This window comes from Aulonocara stuartgranti (genome assembly GCF_965226115.1).
Source record: "Aulonocara stuartgranti genome assembly, chromosome: 5".
In the NCBI taxonomy this organism is placed as follows: Eukaryota; Metazoa; Chordata; class Actinopteri; order Cichliformes; family Cichlidae; genus Aulonocara; species Aulonocara stuartgranti.
Genome location: NC_138943.1, coordinates 18,361,546 through 18,375,098, shown reverse-complemented (window position 1 = coordinate 18,375,098; position 13,553 = coordinate 18,361,546). Strand labels below are relative to the sequence as shown.

The 13,553-nt window shown below is 38.0% G+C and overlaps 1 protein-coding gene across 1 annotated transcript in view; it reads left to right on the top strand.

Annotated features, from left to right (window-relative positions):
• iars1 (isoleucyl-tRNA synthetase 1) overlaps positions 1-13,553 on the top strand; it is a 67,549-nt gene that overhangs the window by 21,717 nt on the left and 32,279 nt on the right. The window contains exons 12-14 of the mRNA XM_082533171.1: positions 4,282-4,373; positions 6,768-6,866; positions 12,204-12,330. Coding sequence (XP_082389297.1) covers positions 4,282-4,373; positions 6,768-6,866; positions 12,204-12,330 — 318 coding nt within the window. The remainder of the gene's footprint in view (positions 1-4,281; positions 4,374-6,767; positions 6,867-12,203; positions 12,331-13,553) is intronic.

Genomic DNA, 13,553 nt, shown 5'->3' with positions numbered 1-13,553 from the left:
TCTCCGACAAAGTTATCCCGAGAGAAGTAAAGCAAGTGTGTAAGTCCATCTCTGAATGTTTGTAAAGCATTCCTGCGTTAAGCTTAACAAACGATATATGGAGCGACTGCCTCTTCTTGCTGCTACTTCAATCATGAAACTGCTTAACGATCAGCTGATCGGCTTTTCTGTCGCGAGTCCGTGTCTCTAGTTTGCTTTTGGCCCACTTTGCACCAGAAAGAGGAAACCAGCGGCTGAACAACAGCAGCACGTTTAAGCTTGATCAGCTGTTGTTAGAATGTATTTAATATTACTTTCTACACCAGGATCTTTTTCTACGTAGCTGACAGCTGGTAACTGTGCAGGGGCGGATCTAGCAAAGTTTAGCCAGGGGGGCCGATAGGACATTAACAGGGAAAAGGGGGCACAAAGACATACTTTTCTTTCTTATTCTCATTTAAAATGTCAAGCTTTTAATAAATAATTATCTGACACCCAAAGTTTTAATTTGATGCAAAATGAATAGAAGTCCATTACTGTATATAGTAACTATTAAGTCTAATATATATACCCTAGTAAGCTATAGTACTTTTTCCTTTGGGAAGGTACCATCTGTGCAGTCTGCAATTTTGTTGAAGAAAGATGTTGAATCTATTTAATATTTCTTGAAAAATAATTGATTTCTGTGCATTTTTTTCACACTGCATCAAATTAAGGTTGATTACGTCGATTAAGCATCATGAGGTGGAGCGTGAGGGGTGGTTCCCTATTTTTTATTTATTTATTTTTGTTGTTGCTGGGAGTTGGAACCCTATTAGTTAGGTTGCTTAATATTTATGCTAAGTACTCTTTAAAATACCAGAATAGGGAGGATGGTGTAGGTTTAAGTTTATTAGATTGATCAGTATTGCTGAACTATGAAACATTTTTTTTGCATACAGGTATAACAGAATAGCTTTAGTGTAGTTGTTGTTTTAAACTTGAGTATGAACTTATACAAAATGCAGCAAGATATTTAAAAAACAGTTTTGTTGATTAAAAAACACTATATCGGATTCATATCGGTATCGGCAGATATCCAAATTTATGATATCGGTATCGGTATCGGACATAAAAAAGTGGTATCGTGCCATCTCTATTTAATACATAGCAAACCTAATCCCTCACGCAATTTTTCCCTGATAAAATAGCATTCATAAAAAAAGGATAAATTGTTTTTCATAGCAATTCAAAAATATAAACACTACAAAGAGTGTTTCTGATTATTTGCCACATTCAAGTTCTTATCAAAGTCCTAATAGGAAGACTGAGTCTTTTTTTTAATGCATAATTTGCTTTTCTTCTTTTAGTGGATAGGTTTCACATGATTTTTGTTATTCAGAGCATAAAATTTGGTCTGTTTGTTTGGAGGTGGCAGGGTCGGGTTAGGACCGTTATCTTGCACTTAAGAAAACCCAGATTTTTACTATGATTTACTACAAATTCAAACGATGCAGAAATAGATTTGGCTCATGTGGTGTTTCTTTAGAAATAATGTTCTCACAGTCCTCCTTCATCATTTATAGCAATCTCTCTATAAAGGTGATAAAATGCAGCATCTGACCAAGTCAAGCCCACTGAATTTGGATTTTTTTTGCTATTTTCTATTCTTCATTATCCTGTAAATAAACTGTAAATACTGTGGGTGTCACAACGGGACTAACTTTTATGCAAATATAAACTTTCACCCTATATTATTTTTCATCTGTGCAAACTGGGTTTGGTTGTGTAGCTGGGGTAAGTAAGATGCACAAACAGAAAATAAATGAGCGTTTTGGAACCTTAAATCAGATGCAGATTAATTACAAAGAAATCACATGCATGTGAGTAATTTTATAACATACTGCTTAAGTCTTATTTATGTTGAATTGGCCAGGTGGTGAAATTATTTCATTCTCTCAGTGCCAATTTTCCTGTGCACATCACAGGTGTATCTTCATGCTTTAATGAGCATGGGTCAGGACACAACAAAATTTATCCCTGGGTGAAAGAGGGGTGGGAGGCTGGCATGGGAACTCTCTGCAAAGAGGTCACGGCCACCTGCCAAGCACTTGCTGAAAAGTCGTATCTATGAGCATCCTGTGAATTGCACTTGGCTAGAGGGACATAAAATATGGGATGATAAGACCCCATATTAGACTGTTTGCCATAAACACTGAGCTCCATTTTTCATAGTTGTATGGGTAGACTGGCCTTGGTTGCAAAATTACCTTGGATTTTCTGCAAGAAAAGTCATACTCATATTGAAGTTTCCAGAGAATTCCCCTGATCAAGGTCTATTCACCAAGTATTAAAGGTATGGTAGCCCTGAAGTGTACTGAAAATCTTCTAAGAAATAAAATGTAAAAACTGAAAGTTGCTCAGTAAACATCCCATAATAACATGCTATTAGGATATGTGAAATATGTTAGGTAGAGACAGTTATTATTGATATAATACTATGGAGCATAATATAATGTAGCGCTGCAGATATCAGTTATTTCAGTAATAGAGTATTCAATCGATTATTTCTTCAATTTTTCGAGTAATTGGAGAAAAACGTATTTTTGGCTTATTAATGAGAAATAACAGTTGTTCAAAATGAACTATTCACAGGTTTCCATTTTAAAAATACACCAGTGCCTGCCTGAATAAAGGCTCCGCCTCTTTGCTCTTCATCCTTTTTGTGTAGACGGACTCTGGCTCCACATTAAACTGCTCACATGGTGACAACTGAGTGCTATGGAGGTGTGGATTAAACAGATCTTTCGAAGCAAAGAAATTTGCACCGATGACTTTCTATAATGAAATTATTCAAGTTACTCGATGAATTACTGCAGCCTTAATTGATAGAACTAAACTTTAAATTATTTCACTATTGTCCACTGTATGGTGACCTTGACAGTATAAAAAATGGACGCAACTGTCACCTGTCGGTTTGTGAAGTCCAGCTTCGAAGCTGCAGTCATCTTCTTGGTAGCAAACAGTAGATGTGAAGAGGAGGGGAAGAGACTGTGAAACTGCATGCTCAGTAGATCTCCATTAGCCAGTGAGTGGCTCTCATTAGCCAATGAATGCACAGCTTCATAACACAGATAATCCTCCAGTTTGCTGCCAGATATGACCAAGATTTACAAAATTGACTTAATTTTTTTATTCACTATAATCCAAAATGAGTGACTGAGCCCTTAAGGTCAAGAGGAAAGTGTTTACAGAGGCCAGGATAGACAGCTGTTTTCTCGTAGACTTGTATAGGACGAGAAGTTTTGCTGCAACCTCCATCTGGTGGTCATAGATTGATACAATGCACGTTTAAGGCTTTTCCACGGTGACATATATTGTCTTGCCCAGAAGCTATGTCTGTCTTTTATACTCTCTGTGGTCTGTAATAAGATAAGATAAGATAAGATAACCTTTATTAGTCCCACACGTGGGAAATTTGTTTTGTCACAGCAGGAAGTGGACAGTGCAAAAGTTATGACGCAAAAATTAGAATACAATAAGAATAAATACAGTACACAGCTGTACAGAATAGAATAAAATAATATACTATATACAGTAGAATAAAATAGAATAAAAATATACAATAAGATAAAAATAGAATACGAATGCTATATACAAGAATACGAATGCTATATACAAGAATAAGGATAAGGATAAGGATAATAAGGACTCGATTTAATTCTGTCAATTTATACAGTGCATAAAATGACATTGTGCCACTTATTTTTTACTATTAAATGTTTAACAGTGCTGAGATATTGTATTTATGTAATATTTATTTATTTATTGTGGAAAAAAACAGTACTGCAGGTTTTTTTAAAAAGACGATATGACACAAATAGTGTACTTAAAAACACAAAACGTTCACTGCAGTTTTCATTCAACTAGATACAATTATTGCATGATCTGAAGTGTGATTACTGTTAGATGCTTATTCATTAATTGATTAATTAATTTTTGTGCATGGGTGCAAAGAGCAAACCTTACAGTGATTTTATAAAAGTTAACTTTGAAATGAGCTGAAGAGCACTGGCAGATCTCCATGGATTTTTTAACTTCTCACCTTGCAGCTGTGATGTACAGATGTACTACTCCAGGCTCTTTCAGTATGCTGTGACATGACAGTTGGCTGTAGTTTAAAGTGTAAATGCGCACATCTGTCCATGCCTAGCCAGCTGAAATCTTTGACCCTATATGACATTGACATGTGGCTCTTCAGCCCTATTCTGTGCTATAAAGCATTCTCTAAACAATGTCTCATGTTTGGTGGTTCTGTTACAGGATGCTGACAAAAATATCATCAAGTGGCTGAAGGAGAACGGTCGCCTCGTCAATGCCAGCTCCTACAAACATAATTACCCCTTCTGCTGGAGGTGAGACATCAAATCAAATCAAAATTTATTTATGTAGCACATATTAAAACAACAGTGTTGACCATAGTGCTTCACAGTCAATAAAACATGAGACAGTTAAAACAAACAATAAAAGAGGACAACAAACAATAGGTAACAACGCAACAAGCTAAAACAGCCAACTAGACAGAATCAAAAGCCAAATTAAAAAAATAAGTTTTAAGACGTAATTTAAAAGACTGGATAGACTCGGCAGTGCGAATATGAACGGGGAGGTTATTCCAGAGTCTGGGTGCCACGGATGCAAAGGCCCGGTCGCCTCTCGACTTCATTCGAGTCCTAGGTTGTGCTAGGAGCCTGTGGTTTGATGATCTAAGTGCTCTGTTGGGATTGTATGAATGGAGTAAATCAGACATGTACAGAATTCAAACTGAAAAGCTAATGTTACCTCCAGCATCCTTTTCTGTGTCACTCAAATTAACAGCTTAAATTTTTGCCTTTCACCACGGGGATTTTAAAGCACCAGTTGAAGAAAAACTCAAACTTCTGGACACAGGAGATTTTTGTCACAGATGTTAAGCCTGACTCAATGAAATATTTTCTCTTTGAGTGCCACTGGCCTTATTTTGTTGTAGAATGTGTGAAGTTAAATGTTTAGTATGCAGGAAAGGGGTGTTCATACAGAGGCTTGAGTGTATTCACTGTAACATTGGCTTTGTTGTGCTCTGTGCAAGTCCAACATCACGTACAAACCATCAGGCACATGTAGAAACACACAGCTGTCTGTGGGTTTTTGTTTTTTTGAATTGACTAAGGCACGTTCACACTGCAGGCGAAAGCGCATCAAATCCGATTTTTTTTTTTAACCCTATGCGACCCATATCCGATCATGGTGTGACAGTGTGAACGGCACAAATCCGATATTTTCAAATCTGATCTGGGTCACTTTCATATGTGGTACTGAATCCGATACATATCCGATGTTTTAGAAAGCGACTGCTGTTTGAACGGTCATGTCGCATTAAATCCGTCTTTTACGTCACTGACACGAGACAGACGCCAATTATCAGTGCCGGAGAAGCGCCCGATAAGACATCGCAAACGCTTCCTGGCCATCCAGTGTAGATGTCAGTGAAACTGTTGGGAAGACAACGTTGGAGAAACGTGAACATTTTATTTGTACTGTATAATCTGCAGATTCTGACAGAAATCTGCAACTTTGAAGCACAGCTCCTCTAAAACAGCAATAAGGATCATTATTAGGTTATCTACATTATTATGTAAATAACAAAATAACTTAAAGCAAAAATTGGGAAACGTAAAGTCCAAAGTCTTTATATTAAGGCCATCAGTCAAACAATATTGTTTGCTCTGGGTCTAAACAGAGCGCGTTGTGTGTGACATCTTCTTTTGCGCATGCGGGCCGCTTTGAGCGTTCACACTACAGAGAGTTTGCTGTCGCATTTTATTTGTAGTGTGAACGAGCAGACAAAAAAAAATCAGATTTGATCAAAAAATCGGAATTGAGCATTAAGACCTGCAGTGTGAACCTAGCCTTTGTGACTTTCTGACTTTGAGCAGCTGCCCTGCGACCTGAGCAAGATTAATTAACCTTTGCAAATATGAAGAGATATTTTCTCTAAGTCTTTAGAAGACACAAGTTTGTAGAGATCAAAGTAACTATTGGATGAACTATTCGCTGCCTAAAAGGTAAAACTTGTGCTTTGGTGGTTTTCTGAGCTAGAGGATGAGATCCATGTGGTATGTGCCATAACCTTTGAGCTATCAGGTCACCCAGAGAAATCCAATAATAAATACAGCAGATTATTGTAAAGAAAATGGATAACGAAATACCAAGTAAACCTGTATTTTACAGAAGATTTTTTAAATGTATATTTTTAAGTAATAATAATAATAATTTTAAAAAGATTGATAAATTGTTTTTACATTTTATGGCTTGACAGTAAATATAAATGAGATCAATATATTATCTGTATTGTACAGGATCCTTTTGTTTGATTTAAGACCCTGAAACAGCTTTATGTCTCAACTTCAAAATAAAAATACACTTTCGAGTATAAGTAAAGTTTTCGTTTTAACCTTTGTGCGGTGTTTTGGTCTTTTATTTTCAGTATTTACCAAAAGGAAAATTATGCGATTTATTTAATTTATACAGCACCAAAACACAACAACAGTCGCCTCAAGGCGCTTTACATTGTAAGGTAGACTCTACAATAATGCATACATACATATGTTATTTGTTACTTTGTTCTTTTTTTTGTCCAAACACTGTCACTGTCAAGCGCTCGCACAAGTACAAAAAATGAACACCACACAAGGTTAAAGTTTATGTGGTATGCCTCTTTGATCCTTTTTTTTTCTTTCTTTTTTTAAAATCTGCTGTTGTTTTTTCAGATCTGACACACCACTCATCTACAAAGCCGTCCCCAGCTGGTTTGTCCGAGTGGAGCACATGGTGGAGAATCTACTGGACAACAATGGAAAATGCTATTGGTAACTTTTTTTCTGAAAAAATGATAACTGGCTTGGAGGCAGTGAAGTGGCAGCTGCGAGCATCTTGCCAAACAAGTGTTCTTAAAAACCATGCCAGACAGCAGATAGAGTCCCAAAACAATTACAGCCCTCCTCTGCACTACTAAATCAAGTTATTGGACTGTCTCTGCAGAGCAGCTATCACTGGGTATAGTAGTTTTGAATGGCAAAGAATTAGATTTTAAATAGAAGTTGTTTTGATTGTGGTATTTTTCTATATCTGACATGGCGTTAAACTCTTTCTCAAGGAATTTTTAACATGAGTCAACAGGGACTGGTGGTTTCTGTAAAACATTAGCATGATGCTAATTGCAGTTGTAGAACATGGAGAAAACGTAGGCATCAGCATGATGGCTTTGCTAAGTGGTATTACCCCTGGTGCTCCCAATGCTCTTTTCTGAGCCACAGTAGCTGCCTCCAGTAATGGGACTGTCAAACTGAGATGAATGACTAGCCGCTAGGAAGGTGAAGACGCCCAGACACACACATACAGAGAAGCTGAGACAAACGCACACACTACTTTAAAGGCTACGGTCCTTATCTAAGAGGTACTAGTGTTGCAGGTTTTTTAGGAACATCTAGCTAAAGGTTATGTAAAGTAGAATAATCCTTGCTTTGACTACTCTAACGATTTATAAGTTATGGCCAAGATTCTAATAGAAACACCTGTGATTATAGTGTAAAACTATTCACCACACTACAAACTGCAGCCTCCAACTTTATCATATGTCTTGATCAACACGTGTTTAAACCGTTTCAAATATGTACTGAGCATGTTTAAAATGAGAACCCCAACAAAACTAGCATTTATTATAGATGAGCACAACTGAGATAATCGTAAGTGCTGAAGCAAGTGATTTAAAACAAAAAAATTGTTTATTATTTGCATGTTGTTATGTTACTCAGTTATGTCCTCAGAAAATAGTGAAGAATTTGTAAGCCAAGCCTCCATTTTTTTTTAATTTTTTTTTTGGTTTTTTGTTGTTGTTTTTGCAAACATTGTCCCAAAAAGCAACTTAAACAAGCTCCTTATCAAAATTTTCATTTTCTGTCAAATTGTTTTAGCTCTGGAGTAAAAAGTAAAAAGTTAAAAGGTGTTTGAACGACATGCAACATTGACACTAACTTTAACTTGGCTGTGTTAGTGTGGCTGCATTCTTATGCAGATTTCTTATTAGGTTGATATTTTAAATGTATTTTTATGTATAAATACATATTAAAAATATAAATAACCTTCTTATTTTTTTATTATTAGACTCCATTTTCAGACTTGAGTTCTTGTCCCATAAAGGCCGTCTGCCTGTCAGTCAGGGTTGCCAGCTCATCAGCTTCCTAATGAAAGTAAAGTCCTTGTAGAGTTCAATACATCTATATAAAGTTCATATTAGCTGATGAGAGGCTTAAAAAAACTTGAGAAAGCAAAGTTCTAAAGTGCTAGTTAATGTATTCTCCAAGTGATTTGTTCATTTTATCTCAAATGGTGCAGCTCAGACAAAGGCTAAGTGTCTTTTCAGAGAGCTCGGTTTGAATTCTCCAGATGCCCGTCTGTCAGAATAAATGAACGACTAAATTTTTGAATGCTCAAAGGGTGGCTGATTTCTTTTGAGGTTCAAGGTGCAGACAGCTCGGCCACTGACATGTGAATTTAGCACATTATTTCGTAATAGGTAATCAGCTTAGCCTGAAAAGACTTGGGTTAAATACATTAAGAATCAAGTATTATATTTCTAGTTCATTTTTTTTCTTTCTTTCTTGTCTGTGTTTTTTTTGTCTTTCATTTTTTCAGGTATTCTTTGAGTTCATTCATTCATGTGCTCACTGGCACACTTAATTCTTAGTATTTGTCTTTATTGAAAAAATTGATTGCAAAGAAGTCTAGTGTGCTACACTAAAAACCTTGCGATTGCTTTGCTTAATTGCTGGTTGCCACAGTTGCCCATAGTTTGCATGGAATACGACGACTTTACCGATTTCAAAGTAACTACAAATGTATTTGCTGCTGGTGCATTGAACAACTTTTATTTAGGCCAACGTGCTCTGGTTTGTATCACAATTTTGTCAAATTTCAAAACAGCTCAAAGACTAAAGTCTGGAGAGTGTGGGGGGCTACCAACCTGTCTCTAGGCCTGTGTGACTGCGGCCTTCCAGTTTAATATTCCTGTTTGTTGATCCATGCATTTTCTTAGCTAGTTATCTAATGAGGATCAGAGGTCCAATAAAGCGTATCCTAGCTAAAGCTGAGTGATAGCCAGGGAACACCCTGAATAGCTCACTCGATCATTTTAATAGAACTTTGCACTATTTTGCATTTTTGTAAACGAGTCAAACCACCAGTTATCAGTATGCTTTTACATAGCTTTGAACTGATTAGTTGAGCCTTGTCCCTCTGTCTTATTTAACCCCCCCCCCCACCCACCCACCCACCCTTTTTTCTAATAAGTCTTCTGTGTGTCTCGAGCACAAGATGGGACACTTTAAATTCTACATTTAGCATGAATAAGGGATGGAGGGCGGTGGTGAGCAGCAGCAGCAGCAAAAGGGAAAAAAAATCATTAAATTGATATATTAGGAGCCTAAATAGAAATGCCTCCTACAAATGGGAATTGATGAACTCTTTGCTTAGCGTGTGGATCCTGAGGCCAATATATCCCCACCCCCCATAGCCCCTTGCACTGTTCTCCTAAGCAACACAGACTGCTGCGGCGAGAAACGGGGACAGAAAAAAATTAGCGAAAGAGGGAGAGATTTGGAGATAGTGGCAAAATAAAAATGAAAGAGCAGAAAAGGGGTAGAAAAGAGAAAGATGCCTCGGAGGGGATGTTAACCTTTGCAGTTGAGCTTCATAAAGGGGCAGTTTTAAATTTATATCCTGGGCTGAAAAAAAGGAGTAGTAAAGATGCCAGCAAGGAATAATATTTTCTTGTGAGAGACTGTGTTGCACAGTAATATGCAGGGTATGGGTAAGTTTGTGTCTTGAAGAGTAATGTATACAGTTTCCATATAATAGACCTTAGAGGATATTCACAAGTCTAAAATTTAATTTACACATCTCTTAAAATTTCCTTCCCTGCTGGAGGCCATACAGTTAGTTACAAAACGGATTTGTCTTTGACTGCAGTGTGTCAGGAGGCTCTGTATACATATGATCATCACTTTGACAGGCTACACCATCAAAGTGGTAGAAAACACTTTTATCAGTTTTGCTGGTTCTAGTTGCTGGGAAGCTCATCAACTCAGAGCTCAGTAACTGTTGAATTTTTATCAAAATGTAGGATGACTTAATAATTTTAGGTTAAAATGTCCTTCACAGCTTTTGTGTTCACTTCATATTAATATACATTAGATTATCAAAAGTATTCACTCAGCCATCCAAATTGTTGAATTCAGGTGTTCCAATCATTTCTGTGGCTGCAGGTGTTAAAATCAAGAACCTATGCATGCAGTATGCTTCGTTGCTCTTAAGGCGGTGAATTACAGCATGCTGCCATAATAGGATCCCACCTGTGCAACAAGTCCAGTTGTGAAATTTCCACGCTTCAAAATATTCCATAGTCAACAACAATAACTCAGCCATGGAGTGCTAGGCCACGTAAAATCACAGAAAGGGGTCAGTGGATGCTGAGGTGCATAATGCCCAACCTTCTGCAGAGTCAATCACTACAGACCTTCAAACTCCATGTGGCCTTCAGATCTGCACAAAACAGTGCACAGAGAGCTTCATGGAATGGCTTTCCATGGCTGAGTAGCAGTATCCAAGCCTTACATCATCAAGTGCAGTGCAAACTGTCAGATGCCGTGGTGTAAAGCATGCCGCTACTGGACCCTAGAGCAATTAAGACGTGTTGGAGTGATAACTTCTAATGCTTCAGCATGGTGAGAATTTTTGGACAATTTCATGCTCCTATGTTTGTGGGAACAGTGTGAGGATGGCCCCTTCCTGTTCCAACATGATTGAGCACCAGTTCACAAAGCAAGGTCCATAAAGAAATGGATGAATGAATTTGGTGCCCTGCACAGAGTCCTCAACCTCAACATGATAGAGCACCTTTGGGATGAATTAGAGCACAGACTGCAAGCCAGGCCTTCTCGTCTAACATCAAGGTCTGACCTCATGTATCTGACCTCAAAAGTATGTTAGGTTGCTGAAGGACATGAGGACAGCGAGGCAGTGGTCAGATATGCAGGAGGAGTGACAGATGGGTTCATGGTAGGGATGGGACTGCATAAGGCACTGAGTCCAGTCTTGTTTGCTGTGGTGATGGACAGGTTGACAGATGAGGTCAGGCAGAAGTCTCAGTAGGTTATAATGTTTGCAGATGACATTGTGATCTGTAGTGAGAGTATGGAGCAGGTGGAAGAGAGCCAGAAGAGGTGGAGGTATACTCCAGAGAGAAGAGGGGTGAATGGTAGAAGCAAGACAGAATATGTGAATGCGAGGGAGACAAATCGATAGGTGATGATACCAAGAGCAGAGGTAGTGAAGGTGGATGAGTTTAAATACGTAGGGTCAACCATTCAAAGCAACGGACAAGGTACAAGAGATGTGAAAAAGAGAGCACAAGCAGGGTGGAGAGGGTAACGAGTGTCGGGGTCGACAGAATGATAACAGCAAGAGTGAAGAATTGCTTCCCAAAATTAAATCAAAAGAACTAATTTAGGCGTCAATTTCACTGCATTTTTCCTTTTTAATATGCTAATTAGTGTGTTTAATGACGCATTGCCTCATTTGCACATTTTAATATAGTTGTCAGAAAACCTGTTATACAAAGACAACATGTATAATGTCTTAAGTTTCTTGCGATGTCTATTAAGTGTAAAAATGTTATAGTATAAATGTCACAATACATTTTTTTTATTAAAAATGAGTTGTTTTGTTTTGTTTGTTTTTTAATACTCTGAGCCTACTCAAGTAGCAGTTACAGCCACTAGACATTCCCTTTTTATACTCTGACGTTTTTTTTACAGAGTCTACAGAGGGAGTTGTGTATATATCATTCAGAGCCACAAATGTGTATTTCTTTTTCATCCTAAAAGTGTTCAAAATATTATGTTTATTCATTATTTGGATGTTTTCTGTGAAAACATATCACTTAAAATCTATGATTTGCACATCAAAAATGTCTTAACGTATGTCCCAAAGTGGGAAAGTGAGACTTTAGTTTTGGTTAAACAAGGATATGATGGCAGTCTGTCATCTCGAGCAAAAACCCCCGTTGTTGGCCATGGAGGCCTAACGGTCCTTGTTTGTTTTATGTATTTCTCTTTAATTATAAAACGTATCTTAATGTGTCTCTGCAGGGTTCCAGAGTTTGTGCGTGAGAAGCGTTTCGGCAACTGGCTGAGAGATGCACGCGACTGGGCAATTTCAAGGAACCGTTACTGGGGCACACCAATCCCCATCTGGGTCAGCGATGACTTTGAGGAGGTCAGGAAAACACATACATGCACTTCTTACTCTTTAATAGAGTACTTAATGCTGATGATAAGTCTTTATACTTTATCACACATTTTGTGTCCTTACCAAATACCAAGATAGTTCTTCTTTTCTAAAGAGGTAGCGCTCAGAGTTCAATCTGAGCTAAGCAACAGAGGCAATAATTGAAAAGTTAAACTGTCACTTTATTTATCATAGAAAAGACTGGGGCTGCAATATTACAGAAATCAGTTCTTCTCAGAAATTGCTTCTGTGAAAATGTTTCTCTGTAATGATTTAGCATATTAAAATATTTGTGTATGTGGAGGCTTGTGTAGCAGAGACTTTTTGGCATGGCAGAGCGAGGTGACCATGGTGTCAAGCCAGAGAGTGTAGCACGACTCCGTGTTGCAGTTAGCTACCCTTAAGCACATTGTAGAGTGCCTCCATAAACTCAACACATGAATAATTCATTAATGTAAACAGCAAATAATCATGAACTAAAATGTCTTTGGTTTCTTTTCATGCCAGTTGAGGTAACTTCAAAGCTCTTTCAAGACAAATGGCTTCTGTTTTTGGGAGAGAGGGTGGTGGTAAAGAAGCTACTGAAAAACACAGCAAGAAAGAGGGGTCAGAATAGAAATGAAAAATGAGAGGTGAAAAAAGGGGAGGATAATAAATGAATGAGTTAAAAGAAGCAGACAGTGAAGAAGCGAGCCAGACTGTAAGTGTCCATTTTGTTATGGACGCTCCTTGCCAAACCCAGCTGACTATGTGAAGTAGACTGAACCAAATAGAGATGTCAGAATTGGGTTGTTTGAGCATTTGAAAAATGAAGTGTTAGTCCCCTGGCTCAAAGAGGGACAGCCAGCGACCTGCTTGCTGGAAATAGCTCTGACTGTTTCCAGAACACTCGCACTCCCTGGTGCCTCCCTCACTCACCCACTGCAACAAATGACACACCCAAATCTGAAGCCGTGAGCGAGCGTTATACGTTTCAGTACAATTTCAGTCTCATCATTGCTGTTTTCTTTTGTTCTGATGCTCTGTGTTCCTGGCTTTTTGGGTATGTTTTTTTTTTATCATTCTGTCTTCTGCATTTGACGGTGGTGTATCTGGGCCATGTTACCTGGTGCTCCAGTAAAACTAGAGCGGAGCCTACAGGTTAGCTCTCTGGGGAGACCAGATAACACACTTTACCATACTTTCGAAGGTAAAGTTACTCGGGAGCTGTG